Source organism: Balaenoptera ricei, chromosome 7 (assembly GCF_028023285.1).
Source record: "Balaenoptera ricei isolate mBalRic1 chromosome 7, mBalRic1.hap2, whole genome shotgun sequence".
In the NCBI taxonomy this organism is placed as follows: Eukaryota; Metazoa; Chordata; class Mammalia; order Artiodactyla; family Balaenopteridae; genus Balaenoptera; species Balaenoptera ricei.
Window position 1 is genome coordinate 52,796,480 of NC_082645.1, and position 25,022 is coordinate 52,821,501.

At 37.0% G+C, this 25,022-nt stretch overlaps 1 protein-coding gene across 2 annotated transcripts in view; it reads right to left on the reverse strand.

Annotated features, from left to right (window-relative positions):
- Positions 1 to 730: 730 nt before the first annotated feature.
- The window catches only part of FIGN (fidgetin, microtubule severing factor), a 117,124-nt gene continuing 92,832 nt past the window's right edge, over positions 731 to 25,022 (reverse strand). For both annotated transcript variants that reach the window (XM_059927177.1, XM_059927176.1), the window contains one exon: positions 731 to 4,850. In XM_059927177.1, coding sequence (XP_059783160.1) covers positions 2,596 to 4,842 — 2,247 coding nt within the window. In that variant the 5' untranslated portion in view covers positions 4,843 to 4,850 and the 3' untranslated portion in view covers positions 731 to 2,595. The remainder of the gene's footprint in view (positions 4,851 to 25,022) is intronic.

A 25,022-nucleotide genomic window follows, 5' to 3' on the forward strand; every position in this document is an offset into this window, starting at 1 on the left:
CATGACTTTATTTTCAGTTTTATAAATGAGTGTAAAACACAATAGTGCAGTCATATATTTGGCATTAACTCTTACTAGCCACGAAAATGTGGGTCAATACTGGATTTTCCAAAGTTGTCTAAGTAAGATTGGGTTTGTCAAAACTTGCCAGTTGCTTTCAAGTGAACACAGAATGTTGGCGGAAATGAAATGTGACGTCCAAAAGACTGAAAATAGGTCAGCACCGTGCAAAAATAAACTTGTCAGTGAGATCAATATGAACCTACAGGTTAATGGGGATATTAGAATTTCCTTACAATAAGGGATATGTTCAGGGTAGAGCCAGAACACGATTGTAGTGTTTATTCACTTGTGAAAAGCAGAGGACGTACTTAAATATTATTTTTTGTATCCTTAATGAAAGGCACTGCTTTTTAATATGGAATATTTATATGTAAGAACAGTTTTAATTGATAGAAAATCATAGTAAGTTAAACTCTGGTTCATTTGCTCAGTTTTTAGCAACAAGAAAAATAAGAAAAAAGGGGAGTAATGATCAAGCATCATAAAATTTCAGAAATATCATCAAGTCCTTCATTAGCTTTCTCTATGTTAAGTGTTTCAGAGAATTTGACATTGTGGATGAAATCAGTATAAAAAAAAAAAAATTTGAAGGAAAACAAAACAATAACAGAAAGACCTTTCTTAGGGCTTCTCATTGCATTTATTTAAAATTTTAAAAAACGTACATCACTTTTTGAATACATAAAATGCCAGTGCTTTGCAACAGTTTTGTTACTGCATCTCTCAACTGAAAAAAGGAAGGAAAAAAAAAAAAAAAACCAGGAAAAATACATTCAAAAAGCCAGGCTGTTCTGCTTATGCACGGGCAGTGGCTTTGGAAGGCTACAGCCTACACCGTGTCTGTTCAGAGGCATTGCCAAACATCAGTCAGCTAGCAATGAAAAGTTGCACATAAAGCATTAAAGGATACAAAGAACAACTTGGTGGGGAGCAGGAGAGGAATGGGAAATTGAGAAAAATGCCACATATGCTGTTGGGGTGAGGGTGGACTTAGGCGGACGTGAGCATGAAGACTGATGTTTTTTGGAAACTAGATTTATGGGAAAAGATGGAAGAAAACAAAGTAGCATGTTTGGCAAGCTATATTTGTGTGTGTGTGTCTACTTCCAATTTTCTACTTGACTTTCCAAGAGAAATGTAACAAAACTGAGGTAGAAATGAATGTGGGAGCACTACAGCCCAGAAGATTTCAAAATGAGAAGCAAAATTGCACTGACAAGAGAGGAGTCAAGAAGGAGGGGGGACGTAGATATATTCTTTGCGGATATATAAGTTGGTTGGTTGTTTTCTGTATTTATTTGTTTGCTTGTTTGTTTTGGTTGCTATCTTCTGCATTCTGTCAAACAGCGCGGCAAGCCTATAAGCTAGATTAGTGAATAGGATGACACCATTCCCAGCAGTTTCAGAGAGAACTTGCAAATCACCACCACCATTACCAGCTCTGCAGGAAAAGGCAGTCCTAGTTTTTAGGTACTGTGACTTTCAGGGTCCTAAACAGGTCTTGTGGCTGACTGTTCTAGACACTAACACAAACTGAATAAGTAGCTTTCCATTAACCAGTGTACCTTCTAAGAACATTTTCACTTCATTATCAAGGAGCAATGTACGAAGAACTCTTGCAGGTATTTATATAAAGAATTATTCTGCTCTGGTCAATTCCCCATAATTAGTGAAAGAACCTTTAAAAAAAAATCCTTCCATTTTTACTTTAAGTTGTAAATATTCAGTTGTATCACACTCAGTATTTTTCTGGATACATTCAAAGTAATTTTCCTTGCTATTTTCCAATTGTTGAGGTAAACATACATTTTAATATAAAGTAACATTGAAGCCTATCCCATTACTCTCAGCAGTACATAGTGCTTTCAACACATTCCTTTGAGGTACTGTACAAATCACAATCACTTTCCTGAGTTTTTGCAGACAAGAACATTAAAAGAAATGAACTGCAGAAATTAAGGTCCAGATTACCGTTACCCTGTTTTACCTGTTCTTAGCTTAATACTGCAGAACAGACAGGATTGAGGAATACTGTTGCTCTTAAAATGGCAAAAATCTGGTTTTCTGTCGAAACATAACCATTCATCTCTTTAGTCCAATAATGTTTGAAGTTAAAGCTCTTTATATTAGCACATGCCACCAATGTAATTGTGAGGCAAACAAAAAATAAAGCACCACTCCAGGCACTTGACAGCAACTAAATCTCGAGAACAGCAGAATGGAATCAACACACGAGGTTCATGTCCTTCTGAAATCAACACACTTGCACCTTGCTCCTTGGTGAGTGTTGTCTAGCTTGAACCGAACTGAGCATCAGCAGATGCTTTATGTCATCTGGGGCTTTCAAATCAGAAGCTCTCATTGGATGCATTTTTCCTCCAAATCTACCCTGACTCTAAAGATGCAACTTAATCGTCTTCTTCCCCAGTACCCTTTGCAATTTAAACACTACTGGAAAGGGGCTCTATACCCTATGTAGCAGGTTTTATGTGTGTGTGCCAACATTCATTACATTTTTTTTTAAAGAAGTTATCACTGACTGCAACCAAACATTTTGTTCCATTCAACATACATATCAAGCTCTTTTTGAGATATGCTAGGCTGAATCTTGCAGAAAGCATTTTCAAAGTCTTGATATGTAACGGGTCTCAACTGGCTGGGCATAATGGCTGAAAGGTCTGTGGCCGGCATGGCATGGAGAGGGCCCACCGCTGCTTCCTGACACAAATGAGCCACGTCTAGTCCAGAAAAGCCTTCTGTGCGCTGGACGAGCAGTGCAAACTCCTTGTCATTGAGACAGTAATTGTGCTGTGAGAGCAGTTGTACTATTATCTGGTGCCTCGCTGTGCTGTCAGGAAGTGGGATTAAAAGTCGTTTCATGAAGTACCTCCGAAGAGATTCATCTATGTCTTCTGGTTTACTGGTGGCACAAATTACTACGATTTGGTCCTCAGCCGAAGTTAGTACAGTGTCCAGCTGCATCAGGAATTCGGTTCTCATCCGACTGACTGGACTGTGCTCCTCACTCACTTGAGAGGAGAGAAGCATGTCAATGTCACTGACAAAAATCACCGAGGGCTGGCGACACCTGGCCACAAGGAAAGAGGCATGGATAATTTTCTCTGCTTCTCCTAACCACTTGGCGATAAGTCCAGAACCAGCAATTTTGAAAAACGTGGCCCCCAGCTGACTAGCTATGCATCTGCCCAATAATGTTTTGCCTGTTCCCCGAGGTCCAAATAAAAGGATGCTCCGAGGCAAGGCCGTCAGTCCACTAAATGCATCTGACCTCAACACTGGCCATAAAACCTCCTCTTTAATGACAGCCTTTACCAGGTCGAGACCAGCAATGTCATTCCAGTCCACTGGCGGTCCTTGGGTGATAATCTCGTTGGTTACCAGGTCAATGAGGTGCGTGTCAGTATTCTTCAGTTGCTCGTCCACAGAGTGGTTGGATGAGGTAGCTGCACGGAGCCCAGGGCCTTGCATTGGATGGGAGAGGAGCTGCCTGTGCTCATCCCCACGCTCACTCATTACTGGTGAAGTGTACTTCCCGAAGGATTCACTGGATCTTGATCCCAATGAATTTTTAGCAGTACTGTAGGAAGGAGGGGTCAGAGCCCTACTGGACTGGCTGCTGAATTTCCTTTGCTGTTCAGAGGACATTAGCTGCTTCGTTGGCTTAAATGCTAAGGATGATGTTTCAGCACTTCTGTCAAAGCCATTCCCCCGATTTGAGTTTGAAATGCTGTTGTCGGGCATTCTGTACATAGGACTCTGGGTAGATCTCTGTTGGCCATAGCTGTAATTTCCATAACTGGAGTCTATGTCTCCTTGCCCTGCCATATAGAAAGCTTTCCTTTTGAGAGAACTTGCCGAACTGTTTGTCAGAGCCGCGGGTGCGATAGGTGTCAAACCATGACCCTGGTAGGTGTAGCCAGGAACAGTGGTGGGGGGCAGGGGGGTGGGAGCAGGAATTCCTGAAGGCAGGTATGCTGAAGGAGGAGGGGGTGCACCCCCAGGGCTGTACCCAGATCCCACAGCAGTATGAGGAGGATAGCTAGCAGAGGGATAGCTGTAACTGGAGAGGTTAGAAGTCCCATTGTAGCCTGGGACCAGGGCTGGTGGCGGCGGAGGAGGAGGTGGTGGCTGTAGGAGCCCAGAGCTATGCAAGGGAGAAGGATGAGGTGAAGGAAGTGCAGGTGCTGGCTGGCTGCTGTAAGTAGAATGCAAATATGAGCCGTTGTATCCTGGGGCATATTCCTGAGATGGGAGCCCTGTATGAAGACTAGGTACAGTGTGGCTTCCACAGGTACTACTTGAATAACTAGGCTCTGTCAGGTTGCTGGCCACCCCAGGAGAGCTCCCTATACTTGCAGAGACATCTGCTGGAGGGAGGGCTGAACTGACTCCAGCTTTGCTGGCAGTGATAACATCCGGAACACAGTTCATGGGATAAACAGCGTCTGAATTCAAGGAAGGCTGCCACGGTTCGCTTTCATTTTTCCGACCGTTCACTAGTCCTGATGGTGCATCGGAGTAGTTGCTGAGTACAGGTCGGTCCACGGGGCCTTCCAAAATGCCAGAATACTTCTCTGCATATTTTTTTAGTAGGTTGGATGCAGTCAGAGCAGATATGTCATCATTTGCCCAGGCATACTGGTAGGTGCGCTGCAGATGACCTCTGTAAGCTTCAACTTTGTGGGCGGGAGACCGAGTGGTGGAGGTGATGTCAAAGTGCTGTTCTGGCCACTGGGCATGCTCCGGCGTCCACTGCATCTTCAAGCCTAAAGATTTGGGGGGGGAAAAGTTAATTTACTTAGATACTCATCAGAACTGTTAAAGCTTTTTCCCCCAACTTCTTTTGTTACCTATTATTTTCCGCCAATGATAGTGACATTATCAAGGATTTCCATAGTTTATAATACCTGTTATGGTCTCTACAATGCATATACTTTAAAAGGGACTGAATTTCAACTCTGTATAAAAAGTAAACAATTTAAATGAAAACCCTGTATAAAATTTCAACCCTGTATAAAAAGTAAACAATTTAAAGAAAACTTTCAACCCTGTATAAAAGTAACTTCAACCCTGTATAAAAAGTAAACAATTTAAATGAAAACTCTGTAGGAGACCTACATTTTTTTTCATTTTTAAGTAATAAGTAAATTTATTTCTGCTAAGCCTATCAAGTTACTTGCTACACACACACATAGAAACATGTATGTACACACACATTCCTGTCAAATTAGAATTCAATCACAGGTTCTTACAATAAAATATGCATACATTTAAAATATCTAGCACGTGAGAGTGTTAACATGTGCGATATCTAGCTATCCTGTCTCTTCACATCACAGTTTCTGTTTTATATTTTAACCAATATAAAAATGAGACACAGCTGACAGATCACATCTAGGACACCTCTCTTATTTGGTACTGAACACCTAGTTAGCACAGTATAATGCTCCCTGCGCAGAACAATATGACACAGACATAGCAGGTCATTCCATAATCCAACTCTCATCTAAAGTGGTCCACGACAGTTTCAAATCTGCTTCGTGGAGTGCAGCAAAGCAATCTCCCAGGCAGCGCTCCATCGCTTTCATCGCACAAAGCCTACAACTCGGTATGAATTACAACTGGCTCCTTTCTGCCTCTCAGTCCTGTTGTTGAAACTCTGAAAAAAAAAAACAAGCATCACTTGTCTGTCGGTCTTCTAGCTAGCATTCTCCCTTCTTCTCTTATCATCTTTCCCTCTGCCTTACAGCCTCCAAGGTACTGAGGTTGGGGGGGGGGGGGGTGGGAAATATATATATGTGAAGTGGGGGAGATAAAGAGAGAGGAAGGAAGCAGGTAAAAGGGAAGATAAGAACAGAGAGAATCTGGATTCTAACTCTTTACATTTATGGAAAGCAGTGTGTGGCATAAACTCGAAGAGTACAACTAGAAAATGAGATGCTATGTGTAACTCTATCATCTGCTAGATTACTAACCGAAGCACGGTGACTATGTAGCAAACTATACAAGAGTATTTTCTCATTATGAAGCAGTCAGAATGAGAGAATCATTTGAATTTTACAGTTTAAAGAGAGACCTTAGACATTGCCTTATTTCCCTCATTAGGGAACCAGTACCCAAAGGGATTTATAATGTACCCTCCAGGACTCACATATAGTTAGTTACAGAAGAGCACTGGAACCCTGTTCTATTTCCCAGTGCTGGTTCGTCCTATTCTAATCTCTGCTTGATTGGAACACTTCCTATTCTGATACAGCTGTATTAAGCAGGCCTCCTTAATCTCCTTTGTATTATGGTAAGTGAATTTTGCAAACTCTCTTGTGCCCTCTGGCAGAGATTCCTTGATAAGAAGGAGTTCTGGTCTAAATGAAGCATCTGTGGCATCAGCTCCCTTCTGAATTACTGCAGTCTATTTTGACAGCTCCTACCCGCTTCTGCTTTCCTCCTCCAACCCCTTTAGCTCTTCATTGCCTGACTTTGGCTCCTGACATGGCCGGCTTTGACTTACTGAGCTAAACTGAACGTATCACAGAGTTTGGTAACAGAATGGCATGTTGATTCCCTTCTGACTCCCTCTTCCTTGCTTGCAAAACCACTGCACCAGACACTGGAAGTTAATTAGCAGGATGATGCTGTGCTAATTGTGTTAATTTACAAGGTTTCAGTCAAAGAGAATCATGCCAGGGCCGGCACTGCTGTCATGCTTCTGACTTAATGATTAAGAAATACTGAAAACAAGGTGGGAAAGATTGCAGTAATTACATAATAAATGAATAAAGCAAGAGGATTCATTTGCAAATATATTTTACTGCAGTTGTACTCATTTGCATTTGGATTTTTAAAAAGGATCCATGTAGATATTCATTGGCAAATCACCATCTCAATTAAATTAACTCTGCTGCACTGTATAACTTAATCAAGCTCCATATATATAGATAGATATATATATATCTATCTATATATATATCTATAGATAGATATATATATATATATATATCTTTTTGAGTAAAAATACTAAACACCTTACTTCTCCTGTATATGCAACAGAGTCTTCACTTTCCTTTCCTTCATCTCCCCCCAAATCTTCATGTTTCTCTTTTAAAACTATTTAAAAAAATAATCTCTTCAATTGGAAAGAACATATTATAAAATCCTGATGAAGTGCAGCTTGCATCATTTCATGCAGAGGAACTCTGGGGGGGCCTTCTAGGAAGAACTAAAGTGATATTCTTAATTGTTTCTGCTTTCTCAATCATTACTTTTTAAGGGGGAGAAAAACACACCGCAAAATGGGTGAAATGACCGAGACCACACTTAAAGGGGAAAAGATGCAATTTTAATGAAGCAGCATTTCAGGAATCATACTTTCATTAAATTCAACTGGAAATTATTAAGAGCAAATCACCAGGAACCAATCGCAAGTAATCAGTATCTAAATTCTTCTAGTGTCATGGGATTTACTTCAAGCCTTATAAAAAGGAGAGAATATTAATGTGACTGTAATGTAGAACTGTCTAAAAGACCTACAGATTCATTAGTCCTGTAAATTATTTCCAGGGAATTTCTATTAGGATTTTTTTTCTTTAAAAGATTATCAAAATACAGAGTTGAGAAAATAAGAAAACATGTATGCTATGAGTAGGAATTTAATTAGATGGATACAGAAGAAACATGAATAAATGTCTTTAAAAGAGGTCTCAGAAAATAATTTAGGAGTCACAGACAATGGAATTTACCACAAACACAACACAACACAACACACACACACACACACACACACACACACACACACACCCCATAAAAGGGTCTGGCTTCCTTTCAGTTAGCTGAGCTAAGCCATTGTTGGCATTAGTTAACAAACATACATAACAAACATGATTTAAAAAAAAAATTGCCCCTTAAAAAAAATGAAACTGCTTTAGCTTTAGAGTAATTATTTTAAAAAACAACCAAAAAGGGCAACTTTCACCTTTATTGGATTAAAATTTTCCTTGTAAATTAATCATTTGTAAAATACATGCAACAAATGATTTTAGTAAGTTATAATCACTGTAAAAGACAGGAATATATAATAAAGTTTAAATAAAATAGGTTGGCCAGTTTCACTGCATAGAGAAATGCATAGTTTAACTGCATAAACTCTAGCAAAAATAATTAAATTTCATAAGATTTCTGTTTCATCTGAAATTAAATAAAGATCCTATCAAAATTATCTATTTGGGGCTTCCCTGGTGGTGCAGTGGTTGAGAATCCGTCTGCCAATACAGGGGACACGGGTTTGAGCCCTGGTCCGGGAAGATCCCACATGCCACGGAGCAACTAAACCTGTGCGCCACAACTACTGAGCCTGCACTCTAGAGCCCACGTGCACAACTACTGAAGCCTGTGCACCTAGAGCCCACACACCGCAACAAGAGAAGCCACCGCAATGAGAAGCCCGTGCACCACAATGAAGAGTAGGCCCCGCTCACTGCTACTAGAGAAAGCCCACGTGCAGCAATGAAGACCCAACGCAGCCAAAAACAAACAAATAAATAAATTTATATTTTTAAAAAGTTATCTATTTGGAAAAATTACTGGATACACTAGTAATTGCCTTTTGATTCTCATGCTATTTTTGGATATGCTTACCAAGATAATTGAAAGTTTATTTATTGATGCATACTAAATAACAACCTAAGCAGGGCTGCAAAAGTTAAGATTAAGCTTTCATTAAATAACCTTAAGGGGACAGAATTATTCACATCCTCTGAAACATGAGTATTTATCCAGTGCTTTAAAATCATTAATAGTATTTGAAAGTATAAATTAATAGTTAAACCATAAGCTAGTTCCTAATATTAGTAGGAACTGAAGAAGCCCGTGTTCAGGAGAGTGTTCTGGTCTTAGGAGGACAAAGAGCTTTTTCACCAGTTTCTTGAATTTTAATACTAATTGGAAGTAGAACTAAACTTGTTGTCATTGTTATTATTATTGTTCTATTTATTTGTGGCGATATTTCTGATGTGAAATGTAAGCAAAATGTGGAGCCAAATGTTCTTTGAACAAAATATCATGCTCCCTTTGATTACATTGCTGTTATCTGTAAGAAGCAGCACATGCGTGCCACTTAACTTGGCACCCAAATAATAAGATGGGTTTTAAAAACAGTTCTTATATGGTTTCTCTTTGGAACATGAAGAGAAAAACCTCAGAAACAATACTATTTTAACATTATTAGAAACATGACTCCAGAACAATAACTCCCACTGCTGTTTAGAAACAGCTTAAATATTAGGTACAATAAAAATTCAGAAAACAGTAGAAGGTAAGAAAAATAGTTCCTCAAGACAATTGAAGAATTGTTCCAAAACTTCAATTTTCATTTTTGAAAGGGTTAGAAAATTCTTAATACAGCTGGCAAATTTCACAATGCAATGTGTTTATTTTTAAAATATATAATTGAATAGAAAGCTGCTTTTAAGATACTTTAACATAAGTGTGCACAAGGATGACAGATACTACAGTAAAAAGCCTGAGTATTTTATTTTATTGTTATAGGATGAATTTATGTATATATAAATGAACAAGTCTATATTTCCCAAGAAACCGGACAGTTTGGATAACATTTTTTCATTCTTATCATTACTGACCATTTTATAACTTAGGTTTAATTACTAAACAGTTGCTGCCTCATTGCTCTACTTCTTCCATTCAACTCTTTAACTATTTTGAAGCAAAACAACTGTGGCATCCTTCAAAGTTCTGTCACAGCTTCAAAATGATAAAGACACTGTTATATAGAAAAATGAAGGACATAAAAACAACTTTCAGAATAGGAGGAAATTGGGAATAAAAGACTAGGTCTTCTAGAATCGATTTTTAGCACACATTCATGGAAAAATTAAGACACTCACTACCGCACCCCCCTACCCCAACACAGGTATGCTATTCAGAAGTTCATGAGGTCTATAAAAGCGGCTCTCTTCTACAAGGTTCCCATAGGGTAATTCTGGCTGTTAGGGACTCTGCTTTCATTTGTAGGTTTTCTCAGACTTCCTAAGGGCAGAGGCCTGAGGCAAACACCTGCAGGCATGGCAGGCTTGCTCTAGGAAAGCTGCACAGTGCTCACACAGGCCTGCACGACATCACTACACCTATTACACTCCTTTGGGCTATCGTGCCTCTGAACCTCTCATTATCATTTTTAAAAATATATATATATTTTTTAAATTGAACACCATATTTACCAAGATTCTCTCTAGAAAAAATCACTACTGGGGTAAATACAATAAAGTAATTATAATAGTTTACTTACTGCCCCCTCAGCCTAATAATGCAACAGATTTATCATCTCCTAGGTAGGAAATGGCCAAACTAACACATAGAACATTCAGAATTTCAAGTAGAGAGTAGCAAATTCATTGGCTAAAAAATAAGAGTCTTCTGAGAGAGGGCCTACAAACTTCCTGATACTGAAAACTGGCCCTACACAATAACTACTGACCTTTATCCTTCAAGGGGAGTGATGACCGATCAAAATGTTTCAGCAGACTAAGCAGCATTCTCCTTTCGTGTACCGACCCTCATACGCCAAGAGGCCAACACAGCAGTATCTAGTATTACCTGTTCTAATCTATTTGATCTGAAATCTTCCTTAGTCCATTTCCCAATCATTCCTAGCCTAAAAATGTGATGTCATATTTAAAAGTAATATCAGGGGAAAAGTGAGGGGAAGAAGCACAGAAATTATATATTCTCCTTAACCTATTTAAATAGGTTCCATCTTCAGAACACCAAAATGAAAAGTCCTGTATAAGCTGAATATGACACAGGGACTGTTAATCTTAATTAGTCAACAAATTGAGGGCCTGCTGTGTGTAAAGCCTTGTGGTTCAATGCTAAGAAATTACATCAAGGGAATCCGTTTACCAGACAATGAAACTTTTCCAGGTTCTGCATTCTTTATAATTTCACATTCTAAATTCCCTTAGACTCTTTGATTTTAGAGATTAAGGGAACTTTCAAATGACCTAGTCCCCAGTCCAGACAGCCTCCGTTACAGGTTTAGTACTTCACTTATCATGGTATACTGTGGGGTTGAGCGCTATTTTGTCTAACACAGTGTTTTATTTGGAGGCATTACTAGATTGTTGGGATAGAAAGGGACTGGAGAAAACATAAAGAAGACCCTAGAATTTTGTTTGAAGAGTGAATAACCCAAGCTTGAGGTTCAGGCCACTGGCCCTGATCCATGCCATCATTTATTTGTTCTAATCCTGGTGAAATCACATAAGCATATCATACTCACTTTTTTCAGCCATAAAATATGGACAATAATGGTATCATATACCTTACTTGATTGTTATTAAGGTTACCTAAAGCAGTAATATTTGTGAAAATATTTTCCAACTGTAACCTGCTACACAAATATTTCTTCTTATGCTTTTATTTTGAAAAAGCCAGAGATGCATTAAACACAAAACAAAACTGACTAGACAGAAAAAAACTAAAATCACTCCTAGAATTTATAAATCACTTTTTCTTCAACCTCTGGACAGCTACTGAAAAGGAAATTTTCCAGTGGGAATGTTGGTTATAAGAAAGGTATAGAAATTCTTTCATACTCAGCAAAACACAGAGCATGATCTCCTTAATCAAAAAGCTGTCAAAAATTCAAAATATTTTTATGCTATTTATTCTTAATGGTATTTGTGAGTCAACATTGTAGAGACCACAGCTAAGAAACAATAGAGGTTTAAAACCAGTTAAGGATGATCTGAAAACCCAGTCTCAAAATAAGATATTCTAATTATATAGCAATACTGTCAAAGATTTTTCTCTTTAAATCACACTTTCACACCTCAAGAATCCAAATTATAATACATTTTGCAGCAAATTACTCCCTCCCCCTATTCCACGTTATTTGCATAAAGCAATCCTTTTTAACAATCACAAAGGCATTTCTGGCTAAATGGTCCTTGGTAAATATAGTTTAAATACCTCACCTTCTAACATAGAGAAATTGCCACCTGACAGCCTGAAGGCAGCATGTAACCTGTAACTATATTTCATTTGGCCAGCACAGAGTTTTAAAAATCAGTCAATTTTATATAAAAGAATCTGTAGTTCCATATTTCCCACTTTTTCAAGACAAGTTGAATGATCTTACACTAGACCTCATTCTTGCCTGGCAACAGTTGCCTGAATCTGAGGTCCAGTTGCCCCCTCTAGACATGGCATGCCCTCTCCATTTTGTCATGATGTTCCCACTCTCTATTACAACATCAGGTATTTTTATAGTATCTACTGGTCACATATGCAATTAAAATTATGACTTCACTCTGAAGCTTCAAGCTCCAGTTTTTTCACTTAAGTACATTTTCCTGAAAACTAGCTAGTGCTTTAAAACTTAAAAAAATAGTAGTGCCTTTAGATTAAAAATTTTCCAAATACTATTTATTATGTCATTCCTGCCCTGCTACTCAAAGCCCAGGAAAAATATTTGATATTTCCCTTGTTGATTCAGTGTCACTAGTACAACAGTGTAAAATGAGAAACGATTGCTTTAAAAAACTGGTTTCCAGATTGCTGCTGTTTCAGCGTTCCCCCCTTTGCTCTGATTTGTTAGATACTTTTTCTAGCTGTTTTCCATGTCAGTCTCCACCATTCCTAATATGCTCCCTGAATATGCCATAGGTTCTGACTCCACAAACCAAGACTTCATTTAATAGTAATAGTCAATCATGACCTCTACTACAACTTTTGAGACATTAAGTTACTCCAAAGTTATGCTTCTTATTTCTTATAGCAAGTTGCTGGGTAGATGGTATCTGGATAAGCAACTGATCTTGTTCTGTATGTCATCATTTTGAACTTTAAAAGCAAGTATTCAATGTTACAGGGCACCATGACTTGGACTAGAATGGTATATACCCTGTCCTTCAGTTAAATTTGTGGGTAGCTTATGATCTGAATCAGCTTCCCGAGAATGCATTAAATTTTATTCACAGCAACAAAATATTCACTCATCAAAACGTGACCAAGTATAAAAATCTCTATTTTGCCAATATTTCATAATGAGGTTAAAACTTGGTATGCATGGGTCTCATAGGTCATCATTTTTAACATGCAAGTCATATATAAGAGAATGACTTGCATTTATGAGGATGAGTGCATAAGCACTTATGCAAAGAAAATTACACTGATAAAAGAAATATCACTTTTAGGCCACCAGGCTTATGTTCAATACATTACCAAAAGAGCCTATCACTTAAAGCAAACCAAAAATCATAATCATAATTCAAATAAATATTTTTTTTCCTCTGGGGGTCCTAAAATCTCCCATACTCAAATCAAAGTATTCAAGTGAACATATAATCACACTCACATAAAATACATATAGTTTATAGTTCAGATTTATGGGTTTTCTTTTTTAAAGCAAGGGGTAGTTTTACAAAAGCATATGTATACAAATTTTTGAATAATTTTCTAAATCAAGTAAAAAACTGTCCAAAAGTCTGTGTACATCCTACCATAATTCAACAGAATACACAACTATGCATATACATGCAATTTAAAATATACAAACAATTCATAGTCTGAATCTTAGTATTTAGTGTCAGATGTTATCAACTATTGCAAGGGAAAGGATTTGAGGGTTAGTGCGTAAGAGGACTGATTTTCCCATGTTGAGTCAAATGTTATCTTGTTTATTCTACCTCTGTGAATGATTTTAGACAATTTTAATCAGTTTAAATAGTGCTTTGTAGTTAACCTTTAAAGTTGTTACTTTGTGGCCTTTCATTACTCATTCTGTCTCTTCCCTTTTTCCATATACGTTTTCAATCCATTAAGGCCATCTACCCTTCCCCCCCAGTTCTTTCTGTCATACAGAGATCATCAGGACATACCACTTCTGTCCATAGGGACTGCCAGGGCTAATGAATACGTATGTTCTGTGTCACAACAGAGCACTCCCCTTGTTCTGCAGTATCAAACCTCTTATGTGTATAAATAACAGGTGAGCTGTAGCGTGCAGGGATAAATGGGGTTAACACAAACTGAAAGCTCCATGCTAGATTCATAGTATCCAGCCTGTATGACTGATCCAGAAAGAGAAATCCAAATGCCAAAAGTATTGTGCATTTTCTATGTGTTTTGAATCTTTATTTTAAAAAAGGACTCTGCTGAGATAACGTTACCAGCGTCCTAAAAGTCTGAGGTCATTCCAGTTGATTCTCAAGATACTCTTGTGCCATATAAAATAAATTTGCACTTTTAATTAACACAAACTGGGCATGGTACCAACCTTGAATTATGACATGGGTGGTTAATGTCCTCTGTCACACCGCTAAAATGTTATGTTAATCATTATGTGTACATAGTGCTATTCGTAAATAGTTATTTGTGTGTATCTATTCTATTTCAAGTATATAAATGCAAAGCTCAATTTAGTTATATTTAAGGGGAACTACATTCATTTTTGCCCAACATCCCATGCTGATATGGGTCAATTAACAAATTCAGAATCTCCCAAGCCCCACGACCTTGTGTAAGATGGAATCTGCATTCAGCTTCTTTTTGTGTTCCTCTGAAACCTTACTCTAAAAAGACAGTTTACATAAAACAAAATAGATAATTAAGACTGCTTATTTAAATTGGAGGTCTCTCTCACATAATTAGACAAAGGAGTAAGAATATTATTTACATATATGTATACAACTCCAACCATTCTCCTTAAAAACTCTTTGCTTAAGGTAACTCTAAAGTGTGCAAAGCCCAGACAAAACTTGTTTAGGTTATTTATGCATTTTTCTCTTTTTGGCAATCCATGCATTAATTTTTAATGCAATAGCAAAATAGTGCCTTGGACTTTGATAAAAATATTCTATAGTCAGGGCTGGGTGACATAGTGCATTAATTCAGTGTCCTTCACTCCTGGGACCTGTGTATAATTTAGTCCAGCCTGAAGAAAATAACTTTGATCTGAAGGCAATGGAAAAAGCAACGTATGAAATGAGTTTTGGTAGGTTTAGTGTTGTTTTGCCCATATAAGACAACATATGAAGATAAACTGCTTTAGAATACAATCAACATGGTCAAGGATTAAAAGTGAAGAGCTCTTAGTAATAACCGTAGTTTCCTCACCTTTCCATTCTCCCTACCTGGCCACATTCTATGGTTTGGTGAAAAAAACCTGAGCACCACCTATAATTAGGATGCTCTAATTTCCAGATAAACAGAACATTGTTAAAGTGCAGTGTGAATGACAGTCCAGTCATTAGCGCTATTGGCTCTTCCATTTGTAAAAACAAAGAATGCTGCATAATGAGACAAAAGCAGAAGACAGGCTATCAGCATCCTCAAAGAAAGTGGCATTTCCTGTCCTGGAGGGGGTGCCCAACAAAGTAATCCTTGGGGAAAGCTAACAATAGGAGGGACCACAAGCAAAGAAATTGTTTCTTTAGATTCCATCTTGATTGTGCTCTCTATGACAATATTAAACTGCATAGTTTCATCTACTGTTAGAATACATGAGGCCATAAAGAAAAAAAAAAAAAAGTTTAGGTTTTGGCTGAATTGAATAAAATGGTTGCTCCAGTGGCATTTGCCACATGAAATACAGATCCCTTTTCTTTTGCTTATAAATTCTACTTTAATTCCAATCCAACTCTCTTTTGTTGTGAATAAACACAGCTTACTTTGTCTCTAATGTAGCAGTGAAACACAAGGTTGCTCTCAATACTGTCAATAGAATTCAAAGCTGTAAGGATGTTACTTCTATATGGTGAAAACTATTCTACAATTTTATACTTCTTATTGATGATAATGAACTATTTTATTGGCCTCAGTTATGGATAAGCTCCAGTATTTGCTAATAATTTTAAGGAAAAGGAAAAATTTTTTCCAGTCACATTTTTGAATTAGCAGATAGAAATGTAATTTAAAATTTGCTAGTTTTACTTGCTTATGTTAAAAGAGTAAATAAGTCAAATCTTCCTGCTACCTCTTCAAACAGTGTGCATCCTATTTACACAAGTCCCTAAACAACAGGAAAACCAGAACCCTGCGGGTGATACAGGTAGGTTACACAGAAAAATCAAATCTAGGTGCTTACATGTGTATACGAAAGTGTTGTGTCTGTAGTTGTGGAAAGGATATAGAGAAAATGGGGAAAGGTGACAGAGAGAAGGAAAAGAGATTTTTAAAAATACCTTTATCCTAAAAATGATCTGCTTTATTATTTATAATCTCAGAGTCCAAAGCACATTCTAAGTTATTTAACTAGCATGTATACATAATACTTTAATCAAATATAAGCATTACTTAAAGTTTTCTTTAGCTATATATTTATTATTTGTGGCTTGAACCAAGTCATATATCTCAAAAAGTTTCCATACTTATAAAACTTAAAAGTCTTATTTATGACCTCCAAATATACTATGAACATCATTTCCTTCATTGAGTACTCATTTTCAAGGAGGTCTGGGTTTACATATGTGAAGTTTTTCAAAAAAGGAAAACTAATTACAATATTATTATATATTGACACATTTTCTCAATTGCATTCAAAAAGAAAAACACTTTACTAGAATCATTTGAGATGAAATGTTTAAAAAATCCTTGAAAAGCAAATAATTAAAATATATGATAATTGAGTTACTTAGGAAAGCATCCCAATTATAAATTTAGAATTGTTTTTGTGTTTTCTATATAAAAGTTCCCCCCCGCCCACCACGGCCTTAAACACAATAGAAAAATTCATAGAATTAATGAATCATAGGTCTAAAAGTACATTCCTGCTCACTGAACTGACATACCTGGAACTGGTCTCCTTTTAAGTAAATCTTTTTGAAAGTATCCAAATGCCAACAAAGAGTACTACAATTTCATTCATATATGACTTTCAGTCTTATGGCCATTACATGATCACTTAGCTAACTTGTGAAGTTTTTCAGGTTAGGATGTTTTATTGTGCCCTCCTTTTTTTACATGCTTCTACATCCAGCCATTGTTTTCATATTTTAGGAATTATTTTATCCAGTTCAGTGTCAAATGATATTATACTTTAAAAATAATCTCTTCAGAAAATATAACATAAAATAGTGGATTGCATCCCTGGCCATAGCTCTCAGAAGCATTAAAATGTTACTGGAGTGCCCGAATGACAGCAGTGACAGCTTAATCACTTAAAGGCTTTTTACATTAACCATTTTTTCTTTCAATTTGAGCAGTATATTCAGGCATGATTTAATAGGAGGTTAGCTGTTAAATGCAGCTAAATAACATACTTTTTAAAAATATCAAATCAAGTTTAGTGCCTAATGAATATTCCTTTACACTTTCTGATATATTAGCGCACATTCATAAAGCTTGGCTTCTTTTATTTTTCCACCAATATATGTATTTTTTAAAAAAATCAGTCGGATAATTAGCATGCATAGTCCAACAGTTTTCTATATTTTTATGATTTTAAGTAGAAGATCCATGGATAAAACATAATTGAAAGGTGAGCCTATTAATCTGGAGAATAACCTCCACAAACCAAATAGGGATGAATCATGTTGAAGTCTGCACCTCATTTATAGCTTTGTATTCCTAAGGCAAAAAAAAAAAAAAAAAACCAAAGCAGAGAGAAACTAAAGGTGACCTTATTTAGACATATTAGTCAAGGCAGGCTTTGCTGTTTTTAAGCAAACATGATTGTGACTCCACTTTGTCCATCCAGTTTTCCAGTGTGTAAATTGGATGATGACTTGGACAATTCTCTCTTCATTAGTGAACTGTGGAAAGGAAATACAGAGGTGGCTTTTTATTTTTTAAACTCTGTAGTGTCTTGTAACCAAATTCTGAAGCATGAAGAAAAAAAAATATATATATATATAAAAATTTTTTTTTTTCCTAGACAAGCTGTCGTAATTGAAATGAAGTCTAATCAGACTCATTACTGTTTTCAGCAATTTGCACCACCGAAGATGCTTATTAGATAACTGTGTTTAATAAACCACTCTTTAGAAAAATACCAGTAATGAGCTCTTAACAGCCAATCTTTAGCGTGAATGTAATGTGAAAAGTGTTCCTAGCGCTGAATAGATTTTCACATTTAGTAGTGTCATAATTAAGCTCCATGAATTGTTTCTGTGATGTTAGATTTATTACAATAATCTTACTTTTTTCCTATGTTAAATCTACTTGGAAATGCAGTCATCTTCTATTAGAGTTGGATTATATTCATTGTACAGCAAATTTTCAGCTAGTGCCAAGCTGATCAAAAGGTTTTTCAACTGAGGATTTGTTAACAAATGATAAGCAAGGATTTTATGACTGATAATTGATGCTATCTATCAAGTCTTTCCTCATCAGCATCCCCCACACCTCAGAAAAAAAGTCTTCCTGTCATTTGATTATATATGAAAAGTTACCCAAGATACAAATGTATTATGATCAGTAAGAGGAAAAAATTGCATTTCTATCACTAAGTTAAAACATGGGAAAAACTGGACATTCTGTAAGGAATATTTGAAGAAATGTTGGCCTTTCTTAATAGCAGCTGTAAATAACACTATATTGCTTCATTAGATATTGTTCTTAAAAATGTGAATACCATTTTCCTCCTTGAGTCTTCCTTTTTGTAGCACTCTTTACTAAGATCTTAACATTAAAGAACAGTATTCTGAATATATATTATTTATATGCACTAAAAGTGGTCATGAGAGTTAGCTAGTCTTCTTATTGATAAGGGCAAAAAAAAGTTACATACCTCTAAGCAGAGGAGTTACTTCCATGCAAGATGGTGCATGTGCTAAAATAAGTATATATCTATAGAATCTATATTGATTAGTCTATCAATAGAGTATATCCAGAGGTATTTCCATGTATATAAAATTATATAGAAGGGATTGAAAATATTTCTTGAGAACATCTAAATAAGACTTATAAGGAAGCTCTTGAGCTTGTTACCATGAAATGTCTCACATGGTAAGATAAATATCTTTTGTTTGCTAAACAAACATTCTGAGACTATTCCATAAAGATAATCAATAAATGAAAAAGTACCCCAAAAAACCCCAAACAAAACAAAACAGGAGACCAAGAGTTTATACCCATTCATGATAAAATGTTAAGAAGGGGGCTTCCCTGGTGGCGCAGTGGTTGAGAATCTGCCTGCTAATGCAGGGGACACGGGTTCGAGCCCTGGTCTGGGAAGATCCCACATGCCACGGAGCAGCTGGACCCGTGAGCCACAACTGCTGAGCCTGCGCGTCTGGAGCCTGTGCCCCGCAACGGGAGGGGCCGCGATGGTGAAAAGGCCCGCGCACCGCAATGAAGAGCGGTCCCCGCACCGCGATGAAGAGTGGCCCCCGCTTGCCGCAACTAGAGAAAGCCCTCGCACGAACCGAAGACCCAAACACAAACAAAAATAAATAAATAAATAATAAAGTAGCTATTAAAAAAAAAAAAAAAAAAAAAATGTTAAGAAGGATTCTGTTAGTGAATGATTCCTCTCCCAATACACTCTCATTTCTTCAAAGCTGAAGCTTCACGACTCCTAATTGGAGCCAATAAGCCTCCATAACTGTTTTCAGCTTTCCTGAATCAATAGCTATGAGAACTGAGACTGTCAAATTAACGGCTTGTTTCATCTGATTTTGTGGAATGCATTTCTTTGCATTACAAAGTAGAGAAGAAACCAACTCATTCCCTTGTGAATTCTTACAGCTTTCAGATCAAAATATCTTCTAGTTTCTTTAAGTCTTGACTGAATTCATATTCAGAACAACAAAAGACAAAGCCAGTGCATAAAACTACTAGAAACCTATATTTACATGCTTAAATGACTCACAGATAAAAAACAAAAATTATGAGAGGGTCCCTTTTAGTGCCTTTGGAATGCCTTATCATAATCTTGAATAACTTAATTTATGAATCATAGAATTTATGAATGTTTTATAAAAGAGGGGATGCTTTGTACACTTGAATTTATTACAAAAGCTAGGAGGCTTTAAGATGTCAAATAATAGTGATGATGGCAATAATATTAATGATGTAATATGAGTAATTCTTTTGGTAAGCTTTCAAAATAACTTTCCATGATGATGAAGATACAGTTTTAATTATGAATTTCAATTAGGAATTGAGTACTTAGTTAATAGATATTTTACCTAGATCTAACCCTTGAGTTACAGAAGGTTGGCAGAATTAGCCTTGTTCTTAATTTCTAATTTGAGAAAAACAAGCTAGGGAGTATGGACATATGCATAGATGAGATTTTAGTGCAGAGAATAAACAACACATAAATATATATTATCACATAAATACAAGATATGGGTTATAAGGCATAATAAAATGCTAGTGGTAATGGGGAGACTTGTATTATCAAGACTTTTTGGAGAAGGTGGGTTTCAAACTTCAGCTATTGGCCATACCATTTAGACATTGGTCTGAACATGAAGAGAAGTCATATACTTAAGCTTGCAAATAATTTTTAAAGAGAATTAGGGCTCATTAATCCTTAAAATTTTCAAGGAGCCACAATACCTAGTAACAGCATTATCATTCTTAGAGCCTTACTCAGTTTTATCATTTGCCATATTCCTGAGCTAATAAAACTTAAATATTCTTCCAGGTAACAAACAGCCAAGCAAGCAAACAAAAATGAAACCTTAAAAAAATTCAGTTTCTTTTACTTATGTCTTTCTTAAATTCTTTCAGACTTACTCCAAGATCCCTTCTCTCCCTCCAACCTCTTTTTGACCCTGGCATGTGGGGCAGTGAGTTATTTTCTCTCTTTTCCTTTCCTTTCCTTTCTCTCTGTTTTCAAGTAGTTTGTCAATTATGAGAAAACAGGTTACAGAGAAAATGTATTTTAAATCTCAAAACTGGAATCCTAAAAACAATCTTCCTTGAATCTCTGAATCTTGATAACTTTTGTTGTCACTAGAAAAAACAAATGGGACTAGTTGCCTAAACTGTTTAAAATATGATAATGGCACTCATGCTCTAATAACATCTGAGAGCCTACTACAACTTGTCAGCTTCTGACCTAAGTGCTAGGAAATAGAGGTCCCTGCCCCAATGGAACTTACAAGTCTATCTTTAGTGGTGATTTACCAAAGAAAAGATTTAGTTCTGAATCTGGTAGGGAAAGGTGGCTATATAGAGGAGTTAAGAGTTGAGGTATATCTTGAAAGCTGAATAGAATTTTACCAGTTACAATAGAGAGAGGTGAGTTTTCCTGCCTGTGACAAGACTCAGTCAAAGTTACAGATGAAGCTAAGTGTACCTGGCACATTTGGGAAACAGGGTTGCTTGGTATGGTTAGAAGACAGGAAGGAGGTATATGTCTATGTATAGGGTGGGATGGAGGTAAAGATGAAGCTTGAATTCAGTTTGCAAAGGGACTTGAATGTTCGGACTTTATCTTACTGCCAACATAAAGTGCTGCCCTCATCTGTTCTTTAGAAATATATCAATAATATCAATATATAGGCCAGAATAGGGACTTCCCTGGTGGTCCAGTGGTTAAGAATCTCTCTTGCAATGCAGGGGATGCCGGTTCGATCACTGGTACTAAGATCCCACATGCCGTGGGGCAACTAAGCCCGTGTGCTGCAACTACTGAGCCTGCAGGGCACAACCAGAGAGTCCACATGCCACAACTATAGAGCCCGCGAGCTCTGGAGCCCACGCGCTGCAACTAAGACCCAACAGAGCCAAAAATAAATAAATAATTTTTAAAAAATTTCTAAACAATATATAGTCCAGAATGGGGGTGGGGGGGTGGGGCAGGGAAGGCTAGAAGCCAGGCCTGAACTTGAACAAAAAGAAGAAAAAAAATCTGAGAAAGATTTCAGATGTACAGTCAAAAGGATGAGCTGACCAGTTGGAGGAATGAAGAACAGGAAAGGGGATATCATCATAAAAATAGAAATACTTGTGAGATATCTGTCAACTAGTTAATAAAGAGATTATAGTGGATATTACATTTAATCCTTCAAAAGCCTAGTGAGGGATTAATTCCCTTTTTTATATGATGAAACAGGTTGCTTGAATCTAAGGAATTTTCCCAAGGCCACCCCAGAGCCAGAATTGCAACCTGGATCATGTGACACAAAATTTTTGCACTTGGTCTCTCCTTGGAGAACTTCTCCAAGGTTTTTAGCTTGTATAACCAATCAGTTGGCCACTAGGAGTTCCCATCTTTCGATGGGAGAGAAGTCAAAGGTCTACAAGTATATTTAGGAATCATGAGCAAATGGGAATCATTGAAGTTATGGTAATGGAAGACATAGCAGAGAGAAAGTTGTATAGAATGAGATAAGAATGGAACTCATGAGTTAAATCAGCATTTAAGGAGTAGGCAATGGGGATTGGGAGGGCATTTATAGAGGAGAAAGAGAAATAGAGAGAGGCAGAGAATATGCTGTTGTAAAAGACAAGTGAGGAAGAGTTTTCAAGGACAGAGTGCTTATTTGTAGCACAGGCATTAGAGAAGTCAAGTAGGATAGGAGAGAACATAGGCAATTAGGAGGCTAGAGATGATCTGTGAGAGAGAGTGGTGGAGTCAGAAGCCATGGTGAGTGGGTTACAGAGGAAATGGGTGGTGAGAAAGTGACATGGCAAGCATGAAAGAATTATCCTCACTGATAAACATCTTAATAAACATGAACAGCAGTTTATGGGGCAAAGAAGAATTAAGGCAAGAGATTTTAAAGGATATGGGGAAAACCCTAGACCAAGGGTTCAGCAAACTATGGCCAGTAGGCCAAATAATATTATTACTTCATCTAGGAAGACTTCCCAGACATCACTGCCTTCCCTTCCTCTCTACCATTTTCCATATCACCCCGTACTTACACTGCATTTTCATATGCATTTCATTTTTCTATTTCATCTGTATTACCTACTAGACTAACCTCTGAGGCCAGGAATCCATGCCATTAGAGTAGGGCAGAAATCTTGTCTGTCTGTTTCATAGCTATACGTCCGGTGCTCACAAAGAAGAGTATCCTCACAAAGAAGGTACTGTATCTATCTATACCTATAGATATACATCTATATCTACATATGTATCTATATCTTTATCTGTACTTATATAGAAAGAGTTCATGCAGGCTGTAACTCATACCATATGTCTAAATACTTAAGGTATTTGAAAAGTTTTAAAGCTATAAATAAATTATTTTGAAAGTTATAAATTGAACAAAAAATGTTAAATAAAATGTTTTTTTCTTTCTACCTTAACAATTATATCTTCAAGAACACCTGGAAGGCTACGTTCAAATTTAGAATTTTCTGTCTCCTGGGTCATCAGAGCTCTTCCAGAATGAGAAGCTGACCTGTGGTTCCCTATCATCAAGAGGCTTAATATGCATACTGTAGATGAATGTTCCATCCATTCCCTGCCATTCCCACCTCCACCTAGCTGCCTCCTGGCCTCATCTTGTGAGAGGACAGACTTAGAGAAGAGCACTGCATGGGTCCAGGAAGTAGAGTCAGGGAATTTCAGGTGCCTGGGACATGGTCTCAAAGGAGGGCACGGGTTCCAAGTGGGCACGGGTTCCAAGTGGGCATGGGTCCCAAGTGGGCACGTCCTCATGGCCCCTTGGATTCCTCACGATAGGGTAAAGTACTGGAGGAAGGCAAGACTGGACTTGCTAAAACATGGCACCCTTCTTGCCTGGGTCAAAAGATGGTAGCAGTGACTTGTATAAATAACTCAGTGGTCTGAAAAGTTAAAAGAAACATTGTTTATGTTTTACTTTGCTCTTTGCAATAGAAGATACTATGTAAGGAGCCAAAAGACATACATTTTAATACTAGTTCCCTAGTCATTATCACTATTATCTTGTTCTGAAGACCAATCTCTGAATTTAAGATGCCTCACTGGTCAACCACGCACAATTGCTGTAAATGCCAATTGACATAATGCATGAAATTACTATTACATAGCTAATAATTGGCAGAAATTGGAGCCAGAATTTAAGTTTAATATTCTTATTGTAATAGTTTTGTTATCCACTTCTTTTTACTAAAATCTTCTGTATTTACCACACACTGGCTTTGATACTGCCTACTAGCCAACAGTGAGCAAGATATTTTCCCATACAAAAAATAGCCCTTCTACCTTCACCATTCAGAACACTTGAACAAGTTCATCTTAGTCTCCAAACTAGGGCTTGTCTGTATCCATTTTCATGGGTACTCAACCCTGAGAGGAAGGAAGTATAATCAAAAAGTATGATTCTAGCCTTCCCTGTACTTTCTGGACCTCTTATTAACTTCTACCCATTAAAAAAAAACAAAAACAAAAAAACACAAACATTTTAGGTGAGAATCCACCAATTCCTATATACATTATTGAATGTAGAAAACAGTACAAGGTCTCTTGGAAGAAACTTAATAATGTAGAATTTGCTACAGCATGTAATACTTGCATTTGAAAGAACATGTGTTCAAAGAACAAAATAGGAATCCAGTCTTTATTTTACATATATAACCAAAATCTTTTTTCATAGCTGTTCACAATATTTTATTTACTCTTCTTACCAAGAACTACCTTTGAAAGATCATCATTTACAGTAATAAGGACCTTTAATTTTCAGTGATCAACTCTGTTCAAATGTCAGTATTGTCATAGCCTGACCATAGTGGATTTGAATTTGGGCATATATTCAAATTGTCCCAGATCTGAATCCCTACATTTCCTGTTTCTAGTCATGGGTCGTCCTTAAGCAAACTACTTAGCCTTCCTAAGTCTCAGTATTCCCAACTTTGAATTGGGGGGATAATAATAATTTCATTGAAAGTTTGAGAATTAAATGAGACAATGGGAGGAAAGCAACTAGTACATTATGTTACTGTTCAGGAACTGTCATTGCCAGAAGGAGTTCTTTGATGTTCTAGGGGACACAACTAAAGAGACATTTTGAAGGGAAGTTACAGGTAAGTAGATT